The sequence below is a fragment of the Rattus rattus genome, chromosome 5 (genome assembly GCF_011064425.1).
Source record: "Rattus rattus isolate New Zealand chromosome 5, Rrattus_CSIRO_v1, whole genome shotgun sequence".
In the NCBI taxonomy this organism is placed as follows: Eukaryota; Metazoa; Chordata; class Mammalia; order Rodentia; family Muridae; genus Rattus; species Rattus rattus.
Genome location: NC_046158.1, coordinates 60,024,368 through 60,045,649, shown reverse-complemented (window position 1 = coordinate 60,045,649; position 21,282 = coordinate 60,024,368). Strand labels below are relative to the sequence as shown.

Genomic DNA, 21,282 nt, shown 5'->3' with positions numbered 1-21,282 from the left:
AACACAGAACTCTCAAAAATCCACACATTCAATGTGAAGAGTTTGAATAGAATCCCCATGCAGGAATGGGTTACACTTTATTGAACTGTTGATCTAAAGGGTCCTAGAGAATGCTCAAAACATCAGAAGATATTGATAAGGGTATTGGTTACTTCTCGTAAGCTGACAGTAAATTATTACTGCTCTAGACACCGCAAACGTATGTTCTCAAATATACAGAAATAGAGCTGGTGCCTAAAAAAGAAGCTGCATGTCCATTGACTAACTTTCGTGATCCAGGACAGCATTTTGCAAGCTACAGGAGGAAGAGTAGCTTTCAATATCATCTATCTACAAAACCTGAAAACAGTGACCTGGCTTAAAGATATACTGTTGCAGCAGTGGCACAAAATATAGCACACTGCCTAACTACCTTTTGATTGGATGTAAACCCCAATCAAGTGAGATAGAAGCCATACCTGACACTGCCCAAGTGGCCTAAGAATAGATATATCATTAGCTTAAGGAGAAACCAGTTAGTATTAATTCAGCAAAATTGTTTCTCATGACATATTACTATACCCCTAGATTAGTGACTCACATAACCCTCATCAGAAAATAATCTTGGTAATTAACACAGAGATTCTCAAGTGAAAAATATTCAGAAAGTGAGAGACCTTGTAGCACTCAGCCCTAAAAGCTATGTCTTTAGCAAACTCCTACCCTCAAGGCTCAGGGATCTACGGAGAAGAGGGGAAGACTGTAAAAGTCACAGGGGGCAGATGATTACAAGGAAACCATATCTTCTACAAAAAACACAGCAGGGCTTTTACACGTATGTACAGAGAAGGTGACAGCATGCGCAAGACCCATGTAAGTTCAAACAAAACAAAATTCCAGCAGTGAGAAGAGAAAGAGGACACAGATTACTGCCCCTAAGCAAGAAGCCTTCTGTGACTAATAACATACTGGGAGGGAAAACCAGTTTTCTCTAAAGGAATATCCCTAGATATATCAACCACACTCCAGGGCAGGCCTCACGCACAGGAGTAATTGATCTATAAAAGCTGAACTCTCTGTATTTTTATGTGTTATTTATTTATTGATTTGTCTTTTGCTTTCTTTTCTCTTGGATTGTTTCCTTCTTTTTACTAAGAGAGACAGAAATAGGAATATAAAATTATGTGGGTAGGAAGGTGTGGAGTTTCTAGGAGAAGTTGGGTGCAGGGATATGTACAAAAAAAAAAGAGTTTTGCTGTGCCTTTTATACACATGTTCTTAGAAATGTCCAGTTAAATTATATTTGTTATCAGTCCAGCATAATTAAGGATATGTATATGTCCGTGCTTCAAAGACTAGTTTTAGTGTATTATCTCATTAAAAACTAGAGTTAGGCCTTTCCCTGTGACATCTAGACATAGTGAGTCCTTGAAAATCAGGACTGTAGAAATGAGCTGGTATAGCCAACTCCCTGCTCTGGTGGCAAAAGAGCAAGCAAGGCTTTCCATGTGTCTAGGAGAGGGAGGAAATGACAGAACTTGCTTGCTGTTTGCCCATTTCCCCCATTGCTGTGATTCTTTTTTTTTTTTTTTTTCCTCCATCTTTATTAACTTGGGTATTTCTTACTTACATTTCAATTGTTATTCCCTTTCCCGGTTTCCAGACCAACATCCTCCTAACCCCTCCCCCTCCCCTTCTATACGGGTGTTCCCCTCCTCATCCTCCCCCCCATTACCGTCCTCCCCCCAACAATCCCGTTCACTGGGGGTTCAGTCTTGGCAGGACCAAGGGTCTCCCCTTCCACTGGTGCCCTTACTAGGCTATTCATTGCTCCCTATGCATTGCTGTCATTCTTACCTCTAAGGGTTTCACATCGAGTCGTCCAGTCCTATCCAATGAGATGCGTCTCTCTTTCTGCCTTGTTTCTGATTCAGACACATCTGTGCAAGAAGGACCTTTGCCACTTATGGAAGCTCTTCTCAGTTCGGCTATACTGCATCCAGTTCTCTTTATACAGTCCATCTTAAGAGTCTCCAGAGGCTGAGTCTTCATAGAAATAACAGCCAAGTGTTCTGAGACGATATTTGGATCTATTTTCATCGGTTTATTCCTCACATGAGGAATTATTTTAACTGGAAGTTCATCTTCTAATACATCTTCGGATTCTTTGTCTGAGTCAGAGCTCATCAGTGCAGCGTGCTTTTGTGCCTTTTCAATGATTCTGTTTGTGTCTAAATCTCCCAAGGCCACAGCGGAAGAACTCCTTGTGCTAACTCTACATGACGGAACACTAGAAACTCCATCGAGAATCAAGCTAGCGACCTTCTTAGGGAAGGCCTTCTTTGTGCCTTTTATATCATAGAGTTCTTTCTTGGATCCGGATTGTTTTATTATGTCACTGTAAACAGATTCAACAACCTGAGAAATCATTTCAATATTTTCTGGATCTAAAGATTTTTCTTCGGGAGTGGACTCCACAAGACTAATGTTACTTTTGGAAATTTCAGCTGTTACAGATTTTGTCAACTGAGATGCAATTTTATTTAACTCGGGTTTTGTTAAACTGTTTGTGTCTTTGCTTGCAGGACCAGGCTTCCTTACTAGTTTAGCCAAGAACAAGGCCAAAGCTTCCTCTAAAATTCTGGAGTCTAACACCACATCGCTTATGGATGTGGTTTTTTCCTGGGACTTAAGGTCATCAATGATTTTCACCACCTTTTCCATAATCTTGACAGCTTCTAGGACTAACTCTGAACTTGAAAGTTCCTCCTCTGATTGAGGTTGAAATTTAGAATTGGAAATCTCCTTTACCATTGAAAAACCTATTATGTCAGAAAGGACATCACTCTTCCCCATTAAATCTTCAAATACAGAATTAGGGGAGCCTGAGTGTTTCAAGAGATTGGCATAGACGGAGTTAACCACCTTTTCAATCGTTGCCTTGTCAGCTGAGGGCACAGCTTCTGATGCCTTAGCCGGTTGGACAACTTCGATTTTACTTTTGGAGAAAAATTCCTGGATTGAATTTAATATTTTTGAGGTGATTTTTTGCATTTCACTTTCTTGAGATTTAGTTCTTTCTGTACTGCCTTTTGGAAACACAGATAAAAGCTTCGATAAGAACTTTACAGCAATTGCTTCTATTACGTTGTAAGAGAGTTTACGAGGACCTGGTGGCTGTGTTGGAGTGGTTAAGATCACATTGGTGAGGATATTTTCAACAACAGTGTCAACTTCTGCGCACTGATAGGGCGTCAGCTCACCACCAAAATAGTTCTGCAACTGGTTGCCAGTCACTTCTCGTAGAACTAAGTCAACTATGTTTTTTGAAAGGACTTTGCACCCACTAATTAAACATTTTTGTAAGATTTCCTGTGATCCAAACTGTGGCAAAAGATTATTATAAATTGTTTGAACCACCAGTTGAACAATTTCATCATCATTTGGATGCAAGGATTCTACGTACTGTATAATCAGATCTTCATTTTTGGAAATCTCTGCTGCAATCGTTTTTACTAAATTCATTTGAATGATGTCTAGTTGCGTCAACACATTTTCGGGAGTTAGTTTTGTTTTGACATTGGACAGTTTTGAAAAGACTTTTGCTAAAAGACCGGAAGATACATCCTCTAAAAATTTGTAAGGTAACTGTATGGTATAGGGAGATGAGGTCTGGCATTCTGTACTGACTGTTTTCACGGCAGTTTGGACCTTTTTCTCGACATCTTTTGATTCCAGAGGTACACATGCTGAGGCTGGTATCTCATCAGAAAACATCAAGTTAAGCTGATGCTGAAAAATTTCATTTATCACTGTGCTCGTTAGCCTTTTTGCTAGATTCTCCCCATTATTGTTGATGCTCTCACAAATAGACTCTTGAGATTTACATTCCTTTAAAACACTGCAAACACAAGAATGAACAATTTTATTGACTATTGTTTTTTCAGTCGATGTTGTTTTCTCCATTGTCGGCAACTTGGCAGAAAAGGACTGTTCAGGTGTTTTCTGCGTTTGCGACATTTTATCCTTGTTTTTAATATCTGTGCTCGATGGTGGCTTTTTTATAGTTGTTTCTTTAATCTCAGGAGGTGCTGCAAGATCTGATTCTTTGACTGATTTTGGGAGTACCTCCTTTTCTTTTTTTGGCCTAAATACCTTAACTTTTGCATCTGAAAACTCTTTCATCATTGAATTGACGAGTTTCATAGCTGTGTCATAAAGTTCAACTGGCTTTTGATCACTCGTAGCTGTACTTTTGTCACACTTTTCTGTTTCTGGCGAAGATGTAAATACCAGTTTGTTCACCAGTTCAATGATCACATCTTCTAGAAACTTGGCAGGAACAATGTTACTTTCCAATGAGGACTTAGGAGGGTCTGTCATACTGGACTTAGTTTTAAGCTCTTTTACTTTTTTGGTCTCACTCTCCTCTCTTCTTCTAGTTTCTGTTTCTTTTCTTGTTTTCCCTTTAGAAGCAATGTCTTTGTGAACTGATGGGGATAAATCCTTTGTTTTAACAAGCTGTGCAGAATCTTGAAGTATAACCAAGGCTTTATCACTTAGGAGGCTTCTGCTGTACATTGGTCTGGAAAAATCCAGTGGTTCTTGAGAAGATACTATTAAAACATTGTCATAAATATTTTCAATGACATTTTCAACACGTTCACTTTCTGAGTACGATTCGTCCTCCATATCTGTCTCCGCTACAGACTGTCTCCTCTCTTCCTTGACTGGTTGTTGGGGTATTAGTACAGTTTTTTCTGTCATGGTCTCTTTATTCTTACTCTTGGGCTTGTCATCTCTTTTCACTGAACTTTCACTGACATCAATTTTTTTATTTTGCATTTTCAAATCTGATCTAAGCCCCTCCTTCCCAGGACTGTTTTCAACTGTCTTCGCAACTGCATAATGGGTGAATATTTCAAGAATCTGCCCCTGCTCATTGACTAGAACTAAATTCTCCTTTCCAGTTTCAGTCCTTTTACATTTGTCACTCAAATATTGCACCTGAGTACCTCTGGCTCTCATGCTGGTGTGTGGAGATGTAGTGGAATGTTTCATCTGAGCACCTCTGCCTTTCATGCTGGTGTGTGGAGATGTAGCAGAATGCTTCATCTGAGCACCTTTGCTTCTCATGCTGGTGTGAGGAGATGTAGCGGAATGTTTCATCTGAGCACCTCTGCCTTTCATGCTGGTGTGAGGAGATGTAGCGGAATGTTTCATCTGAACACCTCTGCCTTTCATGCTGGTGGATGCAGATGCAGCGGAATGTTGCACCTGAGTACTTTGGCTTTTCATGCTGGTGGGTGGGGGCGGAGCTGGTAAGGTGGTCTCTAGAGTGGCGGGTTTGACTTGGCTTTCCTCTTCTTTCTTTGCATCTGTGTCGCCTTCACTTGGTCCTGACAGGAGATTGAGGATATTGCTTTTCATAATGGTAGCTATGGAGGTAAGTACTGGATCTTGGGTGTCATCTTTTGTAATTGATGTGTCTTTAGATAGAGCAAGCTGGCTCTGTTTTAAGGAGTCACTAATCTTCATGGAGGCGTTCTGTGGGAGGAGCTGAACCCTTTGGGAGATATTTTCTGGATCTAGAAATGAGAAGAAAGTTGAACACCAGTCTCCTGAAAATAGTGGCTGAATCTTGAATGTAGAGATTGCCTTTTGTGCCAAAGAAGAAACCATTTCTATAACAATGTTCCCAGTGCCATCCTTCTGAATACCATCAGCTCCGAATTTCCCCATAAACTGATCATAGACAAAATTAGATATCTCATCAATTGTCTCCTTTGCAATTGGTGGGAAAGAAAATATTTCTTCAGCATGTGGTAATACTTTAATTCCACTTTTCCTAAAATCTCGTATTAGAGAGTTTGCAAACTTAATAGCCAAGCTTACAATTTCTGCCTCTGGCATATCCTTTTTCCTGGCATCTTCAGTAAGAGTTGAGAAAGCGCAAAATTTGTGAGCAAGGTCAACAATTACATCCTCTAAAAATGCAGCTGAAAATAGAGAGGATGGTGCCTTTTCTTTCATGGATTTAGCAATAAGAGAAGCAACACCAAAATGAGGTAAGTTACTAGAAGGTGAGTCTTCACCATATAAAAATAACTGCAAATGCTGATCCATGATTTCTTTAATAATGGAGCCAGCTATTTTACCGAGAAATGAACCTCCCTCTTTGTGTGCATCTTTCTGTACTTCTTCTTCTTCTTCTTCTTGGAATTCAGATTTCTTCAAAATATTTTTACATACAGAGTCAATGAAATTCTCAGTTGTTTCATATATTATACCGGCTGTCTCCTCTGCGTTGGTAAATTTGATCTCGTGTTCATAAATTTCTTGCATAATTTCATCGGTCAGTTTTGAAGCTGCAACCATGAACTCATCATCGTCATCATCTGGCCCAGCCTCTTTCTCCTTTAGTTCATCTTCAGTGTCATCTGAAGGAAAGATGTTTTCTAAAAGCTTGTAAATCATATTTTCTATCACAGAACAAGGGAGCACTGTAATACATGATGGTAATGCATTGGTATCCTTCAAGATGACATTGAGCACATTTTTGATGATATTTGCAGCTTGAGGTGAAGAATAGCAAGAAGGCATTAATTCTCCTGAAACTAATGACTGCACTTGATAATCATACATTTCTTCCAATAGAAAATGATATATTTTCCCTCCAAAACATGAAGTGTCATTTTGTACAGCCTTGTGTAGTTGAGTCAGAGACTTATATTCATCAAACAGATTTCTGTAAACAGAGTCGACTGTTCTTTGAACCATTTCTTTATATGTCTCTGAAAACCTCAGACTCTCATCCAAATGTTCTGCGACTAAAATCTCAGATGTAGTGAATTCTAAAACAATTGATTTTACTAAAGTTGTAACAATGTCCATTATTTTAGCTATTGCTCTCTCTGGGGTTTCAGTATCCAAGGAATTCTGTATAAATGTCTGAAGAATTTTGCATAAAAGCTCAGTAATTACTTCTTCCAAAAAGACGGCAGAGTTCACAATGATCGACAGCTCTCTTTGCTTAGTGCTTGTTTTGGGCTTCTTCTTGCACGTTTGAGCCACTGTAGTTGAAAGAATACTTTTATCTCCCGATAAGAATGACTCTAGATGATGATTGAAGATCTCCTTTATTATAAAACTTGCAATTTTTGAAACAGGTATGCTACTTAGGCCCTTTTTATCTTTTGTAAGGGACTGATACAGATTTGAATGGGAAAGATCAGCATAAATGGAGTCGACCATCGACTGCATGTCTTTCTCTGAAATCATACTCTGTTTTTCATTTCCATGTTTTACAATACATATTGCATGTTTTGAAATTATTGACATGATTTCATTAATCAGTTTTATGACCGTGTTATTTAATTCTGATTGAGAAGTGTCAGAATATTCTACACTGGAATGTGATGGATTTATCTGAGACATGAGCTGAGTGACTATTTTCTCTATATGAACATGTGAGAGCATGGTAGAATACATTGTTGAAGCCTGTCTTCGGAATCTTGATTTACTAATGTCATAATGGACTCTATTCACCAAGACATTTTGACTAAGTTTGGAATGCAAGTGTAAAGGAAGATTTGCCACAAGATCTGATGGAATTTGAAAATAAGAAATTTCAGTCAGAATGATTTTGGTTATCTGGGCAGCTAATGCTTTTGTATTACTTAGAAAATCTTTATCAGGCATAATTTCCATTTCATATTCTTCTAAAACTTTTCTGTACACCGTGTCAATGATGTTTTTGAGTCTATCTCCTTCTACTGGGGACAAAGACAACTGTTCTTCCGCGTTTTCTATAGTGGTAACCTGAGCTTTGGAAAATTCCTCTGTTATCCAATATATGAGGCTTTCGGCTTTATCAAACAAGACATTTTCTGAGTTCCTTGTTGAGTCCACTTGTACAATGCCAACTACCCTGTGAAATATTTTGCTAACTACTCCAGAGACCACATCTTCCAAAAACATTGAGGAATAAGCACTCCCATATAACAACTCCTGCCTGTCGGCATCGTAATATTTGCGTGATGACGAAGATAATTGCCTTCTTTCCACAAATGGCTGAAGATGGTGTTCACAGATGTATTTAATAATGAAACCTGCTATTTGATCAATTAAAACAGCATTACTTTTTGTGATATTTTGTTCCACCGATTCTTGAGAACCAGAGTTTTCTAAAATATTTGTGAAAACTGCATCGACCAGATGCTGAACATCATCTTCTGAGTAAAAGGACTTCGTTCTCTCTTCGTCTTTTGAAAATCTAATTTCATGTTGGGATATTTTTCTCCTAATATCACTGATCAGGTTGGAAGCAATTTCATTAAAATTTACTCCTTCTTTATCTTTTGAAGCTGCTTTGTATGAAGCGATTTTAGGGGAAGAAGGAAAAAATTTAGATAATAGTACTCTGATCATATCTTCTAAAAATGTATATGGTAGTAATGTATTATATAGAGGTAAAGTCTGGTTTGACTTACTAGATTTATTGATGTCACCAAGAATGTCATAAACAGTATAATCAGTCATTGAACTAGAACAAGAAGAAGCTGACAAGTCACCAGAAAACAGGGGGTGAAGAAGGTAGTCTGAAATAGCTGCTGTGATAAATCTGGTAATATTTTCCACAAAAACTTCACCATTTTCAGACTCATCAATGTCAGGATCTAGTCCATGCTGCTTCAAAACATTCCTGTATACTGAGGCAACAAGTTCATCCACAGAATCTGTATTACTAAAGGGAAGGGATGTTTGCCTATCGCATAGAATCGGAATCTTAGCTCTGTCTAAATGATTATTCACTGACCTTACTATTTTTTGGGTCATATTTTCCAGCTCAACATTAGCTTTTGACTTAGGACTAAAAATCTTTGATAGAACTCTTGTGACAACTTCTCCTACAAACTTATCAGGGTAAATGCCGAAAGGTGATGTCTTCCGGGACTTGTGAGACTCTACAACTTCATTGATAACTTGTTTGACCATGTAAGACACTTCATCCAGAGGAGTTTTGGGGCGAGGTAAAGTCTCTCCACACAAAAATGGTTGAAGATGGCTTTCAATAATCTCTTGAATAATGAAACTGGCTATTTGGTCAATCATAATCGGACTTCGACTAATTATATTTTTCTGTATTGAATCAAGAGAATCAGACATTTGCAAAATATTACTGTAAACAGAATCTACCATCTTTTGGAGATTTTTATCTGTATGTAGATACTGATTGTCACAGTTGGTGAACCAGATTTTATGTTTTGAAATAGCTGACATAACCTTATTTGTTATGCAATTGGACATTTCACTGAAATCTGAACTTGTCCAATACGTTTTGTCTGAAGATGAAGACTTAGCAGGCAAAGGAATAAGCTGAGCTAAGAGTCTTCTGATAACATATTCTAAAAATGAGTGTGGTAACATGGTACTATAAACTTTTGAAGACATGGGTTCAGAGTTACATCTTTTTAAACTATTTCGAAGTTTGTACAGTATGATTTCAGCATTGAGCGTGTGAAATAAATTTGATCTGAGCTTTCCCTTGAAGCAAGATGGCAGCTGATAGTCTATAATCTCTAACAATATGCTATTAGCTATTCGTTCAGCTACTGGAGTATTATCATATGGTAGATTACCACTGGTTACTGTAAATTCATATTGCTGTAAAACATCAAAATAAATGGAATCAACAATCTTAGTAATACATCCTTTATGGGCTGATGGAAAATATAGTCTTTCTTCAGGATACCTTAGAACTGAAATCTGAGCATTATTCAACTCTTTCACTACATTGTTGATAAGTAATGTATTTATCTCATTGAGCCAGGCTTCAGTGATGTTCAGATTTTTCTTCCACAATGATGTAGACAAATTAAAAAATAATTCTGCGATTATCTCCTCTAAAAATATGGCTGAAAAAACAGCACCATTTACCCCTCTTTGACATAGCTTATGAGAGGATACTTTGTTGATTCTCCTTGCTTCTTTCCTGTCAGGAAATGACAAAGGGATAGTTTTTCCTACATGTGGTTTGCCAAATGGTGTGTGCATTTTAAAGCTAGTTGCATTGGGGTTATTCAAGGACTTGGTAAAAAAATTATTGTCAGAGCTCATGAACCCTACATGGGCTTTCGTCTGTTCTGGGTCTATTAATTCTTGCCTTTTTGTCTTTGGAACAAATGGCTGTACTTCTTTCATTCTGTAGTTCTTGTATTTGTTTTCAAAAGGAGCTTGCTGTAAACCATGAGATAGCTTGTCCATCAGAGATTTAACCAAGCTGTGGGAAATAACATTAAGTATACAGTCTGATGATAATAAATCTTGATCAATGTCTGCCAGGTTTTCCAACAGGTCTGACATGTAATCTCCCTGAAATTGTTCACAGTCCGTTGGCGTCTTAAGATGATCAGAACCTCCACCTTTAACACTTGGAAGGACTTTGACATGTTGACATTCTTCTGGTACTTCACGCAAAAACGTATTCTCCTCAAAAAATGCTGCTCCCCCCGTGCACTTTTCTAGAAGTGTTCGGATAAGTTTCTCACACACAACATTGAGAAGAAAAACTGATTTAGAGGAAAGCCCTAGATTGTTGGTGAGGGTTCTATGACTTTCTTGGATATTTGAGGGGGAAAATGTTTTTGCTAGTTTACCAGAACTCATATCACCATCAGGAAATTCATCCGGTAAAAATAAATCTAAAACGATATTAAACACTTCATTGACGACTTCTTTGGATTCATGAGATTTTAGGCTGCCAACCAGACTGTTTAACCTACGTGCTAGGTAATTTAGTTTATTTTTTTGAACAAGGTGATCAGTTAGGTGAGGGGATGACTCCAAGTCCCTTGGGCCTGTATGATTTTCCATGGTATTGACTTTGTTTAAAATGGGCAAACTACTTTTAAGTGGGGCATATGACTTGTTTCTTACATTATTTTCAAAATGATTTATTCCTAGGACTTTGGACAATACAAAGATCACTTCTTTTAAGAGATCTTGAAACATATCATCAAAGTCAGAAGAAGTCACTCCTGGACAGAGAGTGTACTTTGCGTTTATGGAAGCCTGATGTGCCTTGTCAGCATTTATCAAGTTTCTGTAAAAAAGAACTTCAACAATAACTTCAAAAATACTTAAGGCGAGATCTCCAATGGAAATAGACCTGGTTTTATGCAGTTGAGAATGAATTAAGATGTTTTTGTCAAGTATTGCATCGTGAATTTCCCATGCTTTCTCTTTGCTGCCTTCTCTGGTGCCATCAGAAAGGTTTGAACTTAGGTAGCAGATAACTGCTTCAGAAAGATGTTCACAAAGCTGATAAACTGAAGAATTACTGTAAATGCTTTTAATAGGCTGCTTGGCATCATCGTTTTTCTTTTGAGAGTGAAGATATATGAAACAACTTCTCAGTAGAAACTAAAAAAAAAAAAAAAAAAAAAAAAAAGGAAAGAAGAATAGAACCATGAAAGCATTTTTAGTACGGGTTATAGGAAATGTGGAAAATTTTACAAAAGAAATAGGATTTCCCTAAATACTTCTCAATTGAGAAATCACGGCGTGTACATTGAGAAAGTAGGTCTTTCATATACAAATGTCTAAGTCTTAGGGTGGTGTCTCTGCCTTGATTGAATTGTAATGGGCACTAAGAGACAAGACTCTCCGGTTTACTGACACATCCTGCCATAGCTCCAGTGACATGATTATTACAAATACATTAGATCAAAATATTTGATGCTATGCTGTGTTTTACTTGTAAGGTATAAAGATTTCTGTTATACTATCATCTGGAATAAAATAGCAGTGCATCAACTCCAGATAGTTAACGGTAGGTTGAAGCAGCACAGACACGGTAAGTGCTTTGTAAACTTTCTAATTCATGGTGCGTGCGTGCTCAACAAAAATTCTCTACCTTTTTAATTACCCTTTTATCTGCAGGCCTAGAGAAAGAAAATATCTTCTAGGTTCAATGCATTAACAAGTAAGTTAGCAACATTATAACACACCATGAACGTTTCAAAGCATCAAATAGTCATTTTACCTTTCTAAAGCTAATTTCAGAAAATCAAAATGTACACTTTCAGACAACAGGTGCTTTAAATATATCGTTTCCTGCTTTCCCTAAGTTACTCCAGCTTGAAAACTAAGGTTTCTTTTCTTGCTTACCTGAAGTTTTGAAGTTCTTCAAGTGTGTGATCACAGATGTTGTAACGTGTCTTGCAACCAAGTGCATTTCATTTGGACCAAGTTCATGATCAGCAAAATCAATGGCGTAGGCTTCCTCCGAAGCCTCTGTTGTTGTTTTGGAGTTTTTATTTTTCCATTTGTATAATAAAGAAAAATCCTCTTGGCAGGCTTCAGAACTTTCACTTTCCTCCTCCAGCAGGTCGGTCATTCGGGTACACCATGTTGTGAGCAAAGTTTTCTCCATATCTTTTTGTCCTTCACATATGTCCGACAAAGGAGTTTGACTTGACATAAAAAATGGTTTCATGGTCTCTGTGCTTTCACTAGTGCCTGGTTGATGTGGGAAGCCATAACTTGACAGTACTGTGTTTACAATATTTTCTGCAGCTAAGCATATTTTCAGCGGGGAAGCAGTTGTCCTAATTTCCTTTGGCTCAGCTGGTTTGGTGGCCTCATAATGAAAAACCCTTGGATTCTCACCTTTGCCCATTTCTATAAATGATAAAACTTGTTTTAGTGACTCTTCTGTGGAATCATTTACTTTCTTAAACAATTTTTGTAACACACTCCCTTCGGGGAGAAAGACGTGAGCTTTTGTGACTTCCTCAAATGGTCCAGAGTTTGGTTTCCTCCAGCTGTGCTCTTGTGTTTTGTGTCTGGAACATGATGGCATGGCTTTCGAACTGGGCCTCCCGGCTACCTCTGAGCTTTTACTGGCATTTTCTACATAGGAACTGATGAGGGAAGATGAATTAGATGAGAGGTTATATTTTTCTTTCATATCATCCTCGGACGTGAACTCCAAGCCGGGCACACTCCTTGGTGGACTATTACTCCTCCCAGAAGTGTCACTCATGTTCCCTGGAGGCATTTTCACAGGAGGTGCAAATTCAACCTGATTAACAATGTAAACATTCTCGGTTCCTTTGAACCAGTTATTGGTAGGAAGGTTTTTGACCAAGGACTCACTGAAATGGGAGCATTGGTCTATGAGTGTACCAATGATCTCGCTTGCAGCCATGTTCTCTTTCAATAGACTGACTGGAGATGGCTCCATTTGACTTATTTCTTTGTCTAGCTTATTCTTGATTATCCTAAGCATGCCACTGACAGTAGTGACAGAATATGTAAGTAATTCCGAATGGAATAAATGGACTTGTAAGAGTGTGTTCTGTACATTTTCTTTGGATATAATAGCGCTTGACTTGCACTCATCACCAAACTTTCTAGATGGTAATTTTGGCAGCATCTTTTTGCTTAATTGTCTTTGTTGCACTTGAAAGAGGTTGTCTATTGGCATTTTTACTATTTCAGAAAACTCATACTTAGATATATGCTTAAACTTCAAGTCCACAAAGGACTCTAACATGTTTAAGACTCTCTCCACAATCTCGTGCACAATTTGATTGCTACGGCTCACTGACACCTGGTCTTTCATTTTCAGGTTACAGGTCTGCATGCCACTGAGGATGGGCTTGGTTTGAACACCATGCTTACTTTTCGCAGCAACGGGTCCTTTCCTACATGTTAGCATTCCATTACCATCCTGAGTAGGCATCTGAGACAAGAAGCACAGCTGTAATTTTTCAAAGAGCATTTCGACAATCTCCCGTCCAAACATATTGATTTGGGCTTTTGTGTCCTCAGCTCTCGTAGCTCCACCTTTAAAGCGGTCATAGAATCTGTTTTCACACTCTTCAAGAGGTGGCAAATTTAGAAGTGAAAGTGAGTACTCCAAATCTTTGGCTTTAATTGAAATCTCGGTTAAGATGTTTTCGGCTACGGTTAAGAGTTTAGACTTTTCAGTTTCTGTGTCACTTGTTTCTGTTTGCCACTTGTCAAACATTTTCTTCAATATACCTTCTTTAGGAAAAATCTGTTCTAACTGTGAGGAAACATTTTCTAAGTAAAAACACGGTTGCTCTGAAGGGTAACCTGCCCCCAGATTTTGCTTGGCTAGGCGATGATCATTCGGGTTTGAACTGTTAGTTGGAGAATCCGAATTGTCATTGTTCGTCGCATACAGCTCTTGTAACACTGTGTTAACAATTTTACTGGCTTCAAGGATTTGACTAGATGATAAGACTTTCATGTTAATCATGGCTCTGTGTTGTGATGCTCTCTCGAGCGAGCCCATAATTACTTCTAAAATGTCAGTTATGATATTCGTGGCATATACTCTTAATTCTGCCACTGGTAATTTTGTTTTCAGCGTGGTTTTGGCATCTTCGGCTTGTGGCGTCTGCGGCAGCCCAAGGGCGGTTTTGGATCTGTTCTCTCTTGGAGTCTTCTCTCCAGCAGATAACTTGGTCTTGCTTTTGGTCTTAGTACCGCTAATACCAAGGTGTGGTTTTGTTTTAAATTTAGAGAGAGAGGTGATTTTTGATCTCATTTTTAAACTTGTCTTGCATCCTGGCCTCGGACTGTTCTTTGGGCTGAGTTTCGAATTATGTATCCTAAGAAGGTACAAGTCATCGTAACTCCCTTCAGGTGGATATCCCTCTTCTAGATGCAGGGAGACAAAATTTGACAACTTATCAAGGACTATTTGAACTAAATATTTTCCAATTTGCGATGGCAAGTATGGAAAAAAGGTGTTTTCTAACACAAGAGCATTTAAATTGTCAGCATACAGATGCGTCTGTGATATCCGTTTTCTCGTTGGCTTAGTTTCTCTGAAGCACGGTGCTTTTCCTGTTGAGCTGCCGCTGGGGTCATGCATCTCTCCCTCTCTCCTGCCTTTATTTTTCTTGTACAGGGACGTTACAACCACAGAGTGCATCTCGCCCAAAACATTTTCCAGTATATCATTTGATACATTGTTAATATGCGACTGAAAGAATTTCCTGTGTCTTACAGCTGCTGTCTTACTTTTAGACTTAGACACTATATAGGGGATTTCATTGAACGGGGAGATGTGGCCTATGATATCCATTATCTTCTGACTTAGTTTCTTCAAAACCTCCTCCACGGTCCTGAGGATTTCCGTTCTTTCTCTTGATTTAGAGTCCCCTCTTCTCATAAATATTTCTTCCAAAACGTCTCTCTGGTTTTCTTTTTCCATTGTTATTCGGCTTTCTTCTAAGGAGTCGGCCGTAAACTGGGGCAACGTGGTAGTTTTTTCCTTCTCTTTGTGTCCCAGCAAAACCTCATTTGATATGGTTAACTGGGAACAGCTAGAGTTCTCTGACGAGGATAGAAGTTCCTTTACAGTTTCTTTACTGTGCAGAACCTTTAAGATATTATTAACAATTTCACTCACAATCATATTCTTTTGAAATAAAATGTGACTTGCATATGTGTGCATACTTTGCAGTTCTAAGTCCAGATCATTTTTGATAAGCTTCAGCAGAGTGCTGGCAATGACAGCAGCATAGTCCTTAAGGCTGGTTTGTGACAAATGGGTTGTAGTTCCAAAATTTTCTCTGCACCTGGCAAAAATGGGTTCTGCAAGCGCTTGACTAGGGACTGTTTTATTCTTTGATAATTTTAGGACTTTCACATCAGATTCAGCTTGGCCTGGTTCATGAAAAATGCAGTTGTCGTCTTTATCATTTTGAAATTGTGGGTTAACGAATACATTTCCTTCAGGCTGAAAGGCAAGAGTCGTTAATGAGTTGATTCTCTCTGTGGCAAAAGACTGTAACCGATTGAAAATAGTTTCAGTGATGCAGTTTGCATTTTCCTCACATGGGTCAGCAGCGGCTTCCTTGGTGTCTTCTTTGCCATTTATGGGCGTCTGATGAACATCAGGATAACCTAAATTCTTACTTTTTAAGAGTGACGGGTGCCCTGGTTTTCCTTCAGTGCTTTGTGTTATAGAAAGAGGCTGCTGGCACGGTGGCTTTGGAAATATATCATAGAAGGCCAATCTTGCAGAAGTAGAGTCCTTTGCATTTACGGCAAGCATGACCAAACTTGTAAGGTTATGAAGCACAATATCCACTATGTCTTTGGACACCAAAATGACATCTGCTTTAGGAACTGAGACTTTAGGGATAATATTTGTACCCATAACTCCTGGTTCAAAATCTGCTTCTGAGTGTTTTGTAGGTACACCATATTTCGGAGTAGGTGTGGCAAATGAGAGATTATTCTGATGCACAATGTTTTCATAAATTTCACATAAGATCCCTTCAATGGTATCTTGAATTTGGAACTCAAGTGTTTTTCGATATTCTGTTTTGTTGACTAGCCTTTCAATAATACCAACTTGTTGGTCTGAATAATTCTCTTTGTCAGAACTGTTTTTGTCACACTTGCTTTTGCATGACACAATATCAAGCACTGTGTTAACAACCTGACTTGCAATATTCTCAGAAACCACAATGTTATTTGTCAAGAGAGGACTGTCTTGTTCTTTATCTAACTCATGTTTGATACCCTGTAAAATTTTCCTAGCCACTTCTTTGGCATAAATATTTAATTTGGACAAAGACCTTTGACACCACGGGTCCATCTGTTCTGGATTCCTATGATCCAGTGAACATGGAAGCTGATTGTTAGAGTCTTTGTCTGATAAAGCTTGGCTTAATGATCCCTCTTCCTGCTGGACTGGCAAAGTCACTGGAACTGTGAAGTTGACTTGGGGACAGAAGAGAGATTCTACTTTGGAAGCAGCAAAAGTTTCTAAATTTCCTAATATTGCCTGAACAATGTCTTCAACTACATTTATTTTGGTCTGTTTGTCAACATTCCAGCTGGACTGAAGGTCACATGCATTTCCATTTAAGCCACTGGCAGGGCCATTTCTCCCATAGGTGCGCTCACGGAAAGACACGTTGGCCGAAAAGATGATGGTTTTGCATCTGTTTTCACTTACATGCTTTTCTGTCATGGCAGCTGAATAAAGCTTGTGGAATACTGTCCTAACAACATCATTTACTACTACACTCACATCTGTGTCCGATACCAATGGGCCCATCATTTGATTTATAAAACGAGAAGATGCTTGAGTAGACGATGCAGGGGCATTGTGAGGCATCCCACTAAAATGAGCACGTGAGAGCGAAACCACATTTAACTGACTGATTAGAGCACTTTGAAAAATTTCGTTCAAAATATTCCTTATAATGGGAACAATTGGAGATCTGTGTGGTTCTTTGAGCTTTACTTCAATTTTGCTTAAGGTTCTTTCTAGAACCATCTCGTCAGTAGAAAGGGCTCTAGTTTCCTCCCTTAATAATGATGTATCGTTCGTAAGTTCTTTATCTTCTGTCTCATCGTCGTAAAATGGGTCTGATTCCGCTCCTCCAGGAAGAAAATTTCCATAGGTTGGTCGGTATCCATAGTTTTCATTGTCTGTGTTCTCAGATTCAGGTTCAGCAAACATATCTGAAGATACTACACCTAAAATTAAATCAACAATATTTGTAAGTATTTGTGTCTCCTCCTGTGAGCTCTTTTTATCTATCTTACTGTCAGATGGGTTCACATTTAATTCCGTTTGAATGGCTTTCAAAATACCACTTGATACCTTCTTTGCATGACTGTATAAAGTGGATTGCAATGATTGATCTTGAGAATCTGCAGGAGAACTGTTGCTTTCACATTCCCAACCTACTGTATGTTCTTTTTGAGTTTCATCATCAACAGCACCAACCTTTTCTACACTTCCATTTGCAAAATTTTCCAGTTTTGCAAAAACCACGTTAAGAATATCTGAAGCAATATTTTTTAGTTTTTGGGGGCACATTTCTTCTGGGATCTCTGTTTTGGTAGACACTGGAGGATCACTTTTTTCTTTGCTTTTGGTCTCCTCCTTATTCTCCTCCATAATGTTGGAAATTATGCTCGAGATTATGTTGGTGCATTTAGCCATTTCCTCCATAGTTGAAGCAAATGATAGGTTTTCTATGTCAAGGGTGTCAGACACAGTTTTCAATCCAGAATTTATGATGCTGGTGTCTATGTCAATATCGCATAATTTGGCAAGGACGTAGTCCAAAATTCCTTTAGAAATGAGCTGAACGTTAGACAGTGTTGGAAGGTCCTTCTCTAAGTTTTCTTTGTTTTGATGACTGCAAGATGGCTGAGAATCAGGGTGTTCACCTGTGAGTTTGCTTAACATTTCATGCAGCGTCTCCCCAATTTGATCTAAAACCTCCAATTTGGAACTGTCCTTGATATCCTCTTCATCAACGAAGCTGTGCCGAAGGCAAGGTTTAGCTAACAATTCGCGGAAGGAAATTTTTTCCTGTTGTTTATCTGACAAAATATTTTGTTTAGGAGCACTGCCAGTCCCACATGTAGTTGTAGGTACTGCCTTATCTGTATAGGTGGGAGTATGTTTTTTATTTTCATTTGTACTTGCTATCATTTCACAAATACATGCCAGTAATGGACTTTCCATAATGTCATCATTGACACTGGCAACATGGGACTCTACGACTTTATTGGAATCCATGAAGAACCCTTTGTTTTTATGACTCTTGTATTGCTCTGTCTCCTTAAGATTTGGGCTTATTTTCTCCATCTCTAGCTCACTTTGGATGGCATTCAAAACAATGTTGACGATTTTCATTGTGTAAGTACTAAGTTGAGAATGTAATGATTTTTCTATCAGTGGAGATTTGCTGCCTATCTGCAGTTTTGGACAAACAAATAGCTTCAGCCTTTTAAAAATTGTATTAATGATCTTATCAGTAATATCATTGACACGCTTAGGTTCACATTTTCCAAATCTTAACTTGGAAGTCTTTTCTTGCTCCATGTTCAGAGAAGATAAATATTTCACTTTCTTTTCACTGTCAAACCATATTTTAAATGGCACTTTACTTGATGTCTCTTTGGATGTGTGGGCAGTATCAGAAGGATCTCCATAAGTATGATGAACTGATGTAAAGGCATTTTTAATGGTGCTTGGAATGTACGTTGAGGCCTTATGAAGTATATTTATTACAGAATCTGTTATTTCATGTGCGAACGCACAAATTTCGGACCCAGAGAATATCTGTTCCATCCAGTCTTGATCTGATAGTCCTTGAAATTTGTCCGAGATGAAAGGAGAGCCTTCACCAGCGTGGCTTCCCGTGTGGCTAGATGAATCAGAAGATATATCCTTGAGCATCTCTGTTAAAATGTGTTTCACTATGTTTTCTGAAGCCTTCTGTATTTGGTGCTTTTGATCTTGGCTGAAAATTGAAGCCTCGCCACTCAAGCCGTGCTTTGTCTTCACAATGTCTTCACTACTAAGAGACAACTCCAATTTTAATCCCCAGTCACGAGACTCCACTCTGTTTCTCGTTCTACTTTCAAAAGTAGATTTCGTTGGCAGTTTACTGCTTCTCCTGGATTCAAAACAAGTATCTCTCCTTTTAGGCCAATGGCTGGGAATCTGCTCTGGTGATTTTACCTTCTCATCACTGAAAGATGAATCAAGCACACTTCGCACAAAGTTATCTATTTCCTCATCATCATCTTCAGAATAAAGAACCATTCCGGGGACATTAACAGGTGGAAATGGTTTTTTAGACCTAAGATTATTAAATGATGTGGTGCCAGTGAGTCTATACTTTTCTTCAGATTCATAAAAACTTCTTACTCTAGGTCGTCTCTGTTTTTTAACAGCTGCTTTTGCTGGCTGCTGGTGAAGCTGAGTTAAGACATCATCCAGCAGCTGAAGAAGTACTACAGTTTCTTCAGATGCAATCAGTCTCTCATTATTGAGTTCTGTTTGGACATAGCCTAGTATAGTGCTGATTGCCTCTTCCACATAACCAACTAGAGACGACTGTGAAAAAATATCTGATATTAAGTTTTGAATGTCTTCTTTCGCAATTAGATTAGAAGCATCAGGTGCAGGGCTAGCTTTCTTTTGGTCTGTTTTTTGATAGACTTTATGCATTGACTCTGTCTTGGTTGGTTGGTGGAAATGTTTAGTACTGTCTTCTGGAGAAACTTCAGTTTTCTTGTAAGATGCAAGAACCATCAATTTTTCTAAAATAGAATGTACCATATCATCTGCAATATCACACATTGGCTCCAAAGTAAAACTCAGCGTATCTTCTGAAGGTTTTGTTTCTATGGATGAAAAATATTCACCACTAGTTGATAAACTTGGTTTAATCTCAACTGACAAGTCTTCTTGTGAAAAGATCTGCACATATTTTCTCTCAACAGCACACTCCAGCTTCTCGAGCATGTTTTCCACAATCTCTGAAGCTACTGAACAGATGTCAACATTGGAGAGAAACTCTTCTCTTTCAGCGTCAGTCTGATCAACAAAAACTTCAGCAGTCACAGAAGAAAGAGAGGGAATGGCCTGGCTTAAGTCAGACATTATTTCTTGAAAAATACTTTCTAAAATAAGTTGTGTTTCTCCTTTCAAATGACATTTAAAGTTTACAAAGACATTCTTTAAATTTTTCATCTCGTCCATGGCCTTTGCTTTTCTATCATATAGAAATGGGATCTCTAAACTCTCTGTTTCTGTGGTAGCGTCTTTGGACGTTTTAGTGCATGTTTCTAATGATGTTAAGAGATGACTATCCGATTTACTGCTTCCTATCTTAGGAAATGGGTAGTCCACGCTGGTTTTGTTGAAATTAACTTGTGAAGCTATATCTTGTCCTTTCTTTTCATATGTTTGGCCAGTAACTGTTTTTTCCACATGTGCAGAAGGAGTTTTCACAGGTGAAGGTGGTTTTTTCAAAGGCACGTCAGTGGCAAATGCACACGGATCAGCTTGAAATGTTTTAGCTGTATAGCTTCTGTATGTGAAACCTTCACTGCATGTACTACAGAAGCTTGAACTTTCTGAAGAAAGGTCGGAGTCATCAGACATTTGGTATGTATTACTCTGTACTCGTTCTTCATATTTTGTGATGGCTGGATATAATATACTGGTTACTGTAGCTACAACCCAGGTCATTATATTTTGGATTATGCTATTTAGTTCTTCAGAAGTTACCTAGAAAGAAGATAACCATAATAAAATAACACAATTACTTACTCTGAATTTGGAAAATTGAGGATTTCACTCAAAACTTTATATTAAAGAGTTCATAAGTAGAATGTCAGCATGATTTAAAAGAAAATGACAAAGAATCTATTCAGAATTTCAGACTGTCCTAAACTGGCTTGTTTCATACTAGAGAGAAATATTTTGAG

The 21,282-nt window shown here is 38.2% G+C and overlaps 1 protein-coding gene across 1 annotated transcript in view; it reads right to left on the bottom strand.

Moving 5' to 3' along the window:
- Fsip2 (fibrous sheath interacting protein 2) overlaps positions 1-21,282 on the bottom strand; it is a 71,957-nt gene that overhangs the window by 12,491 nt on the left and 38,184 nt on the right. The window contains 3 exon segments of the mRNA XM_032901974.1: positions 1,837-11,364; positions 11,366-11,403; positions 12,151-21,082. Of these exon segments, the coding sequence (XP_032757865.1) occupies positions 1,837-11,364; positions 11,366-11,403; positions 12,151-21,082 (18,498 nt within the window).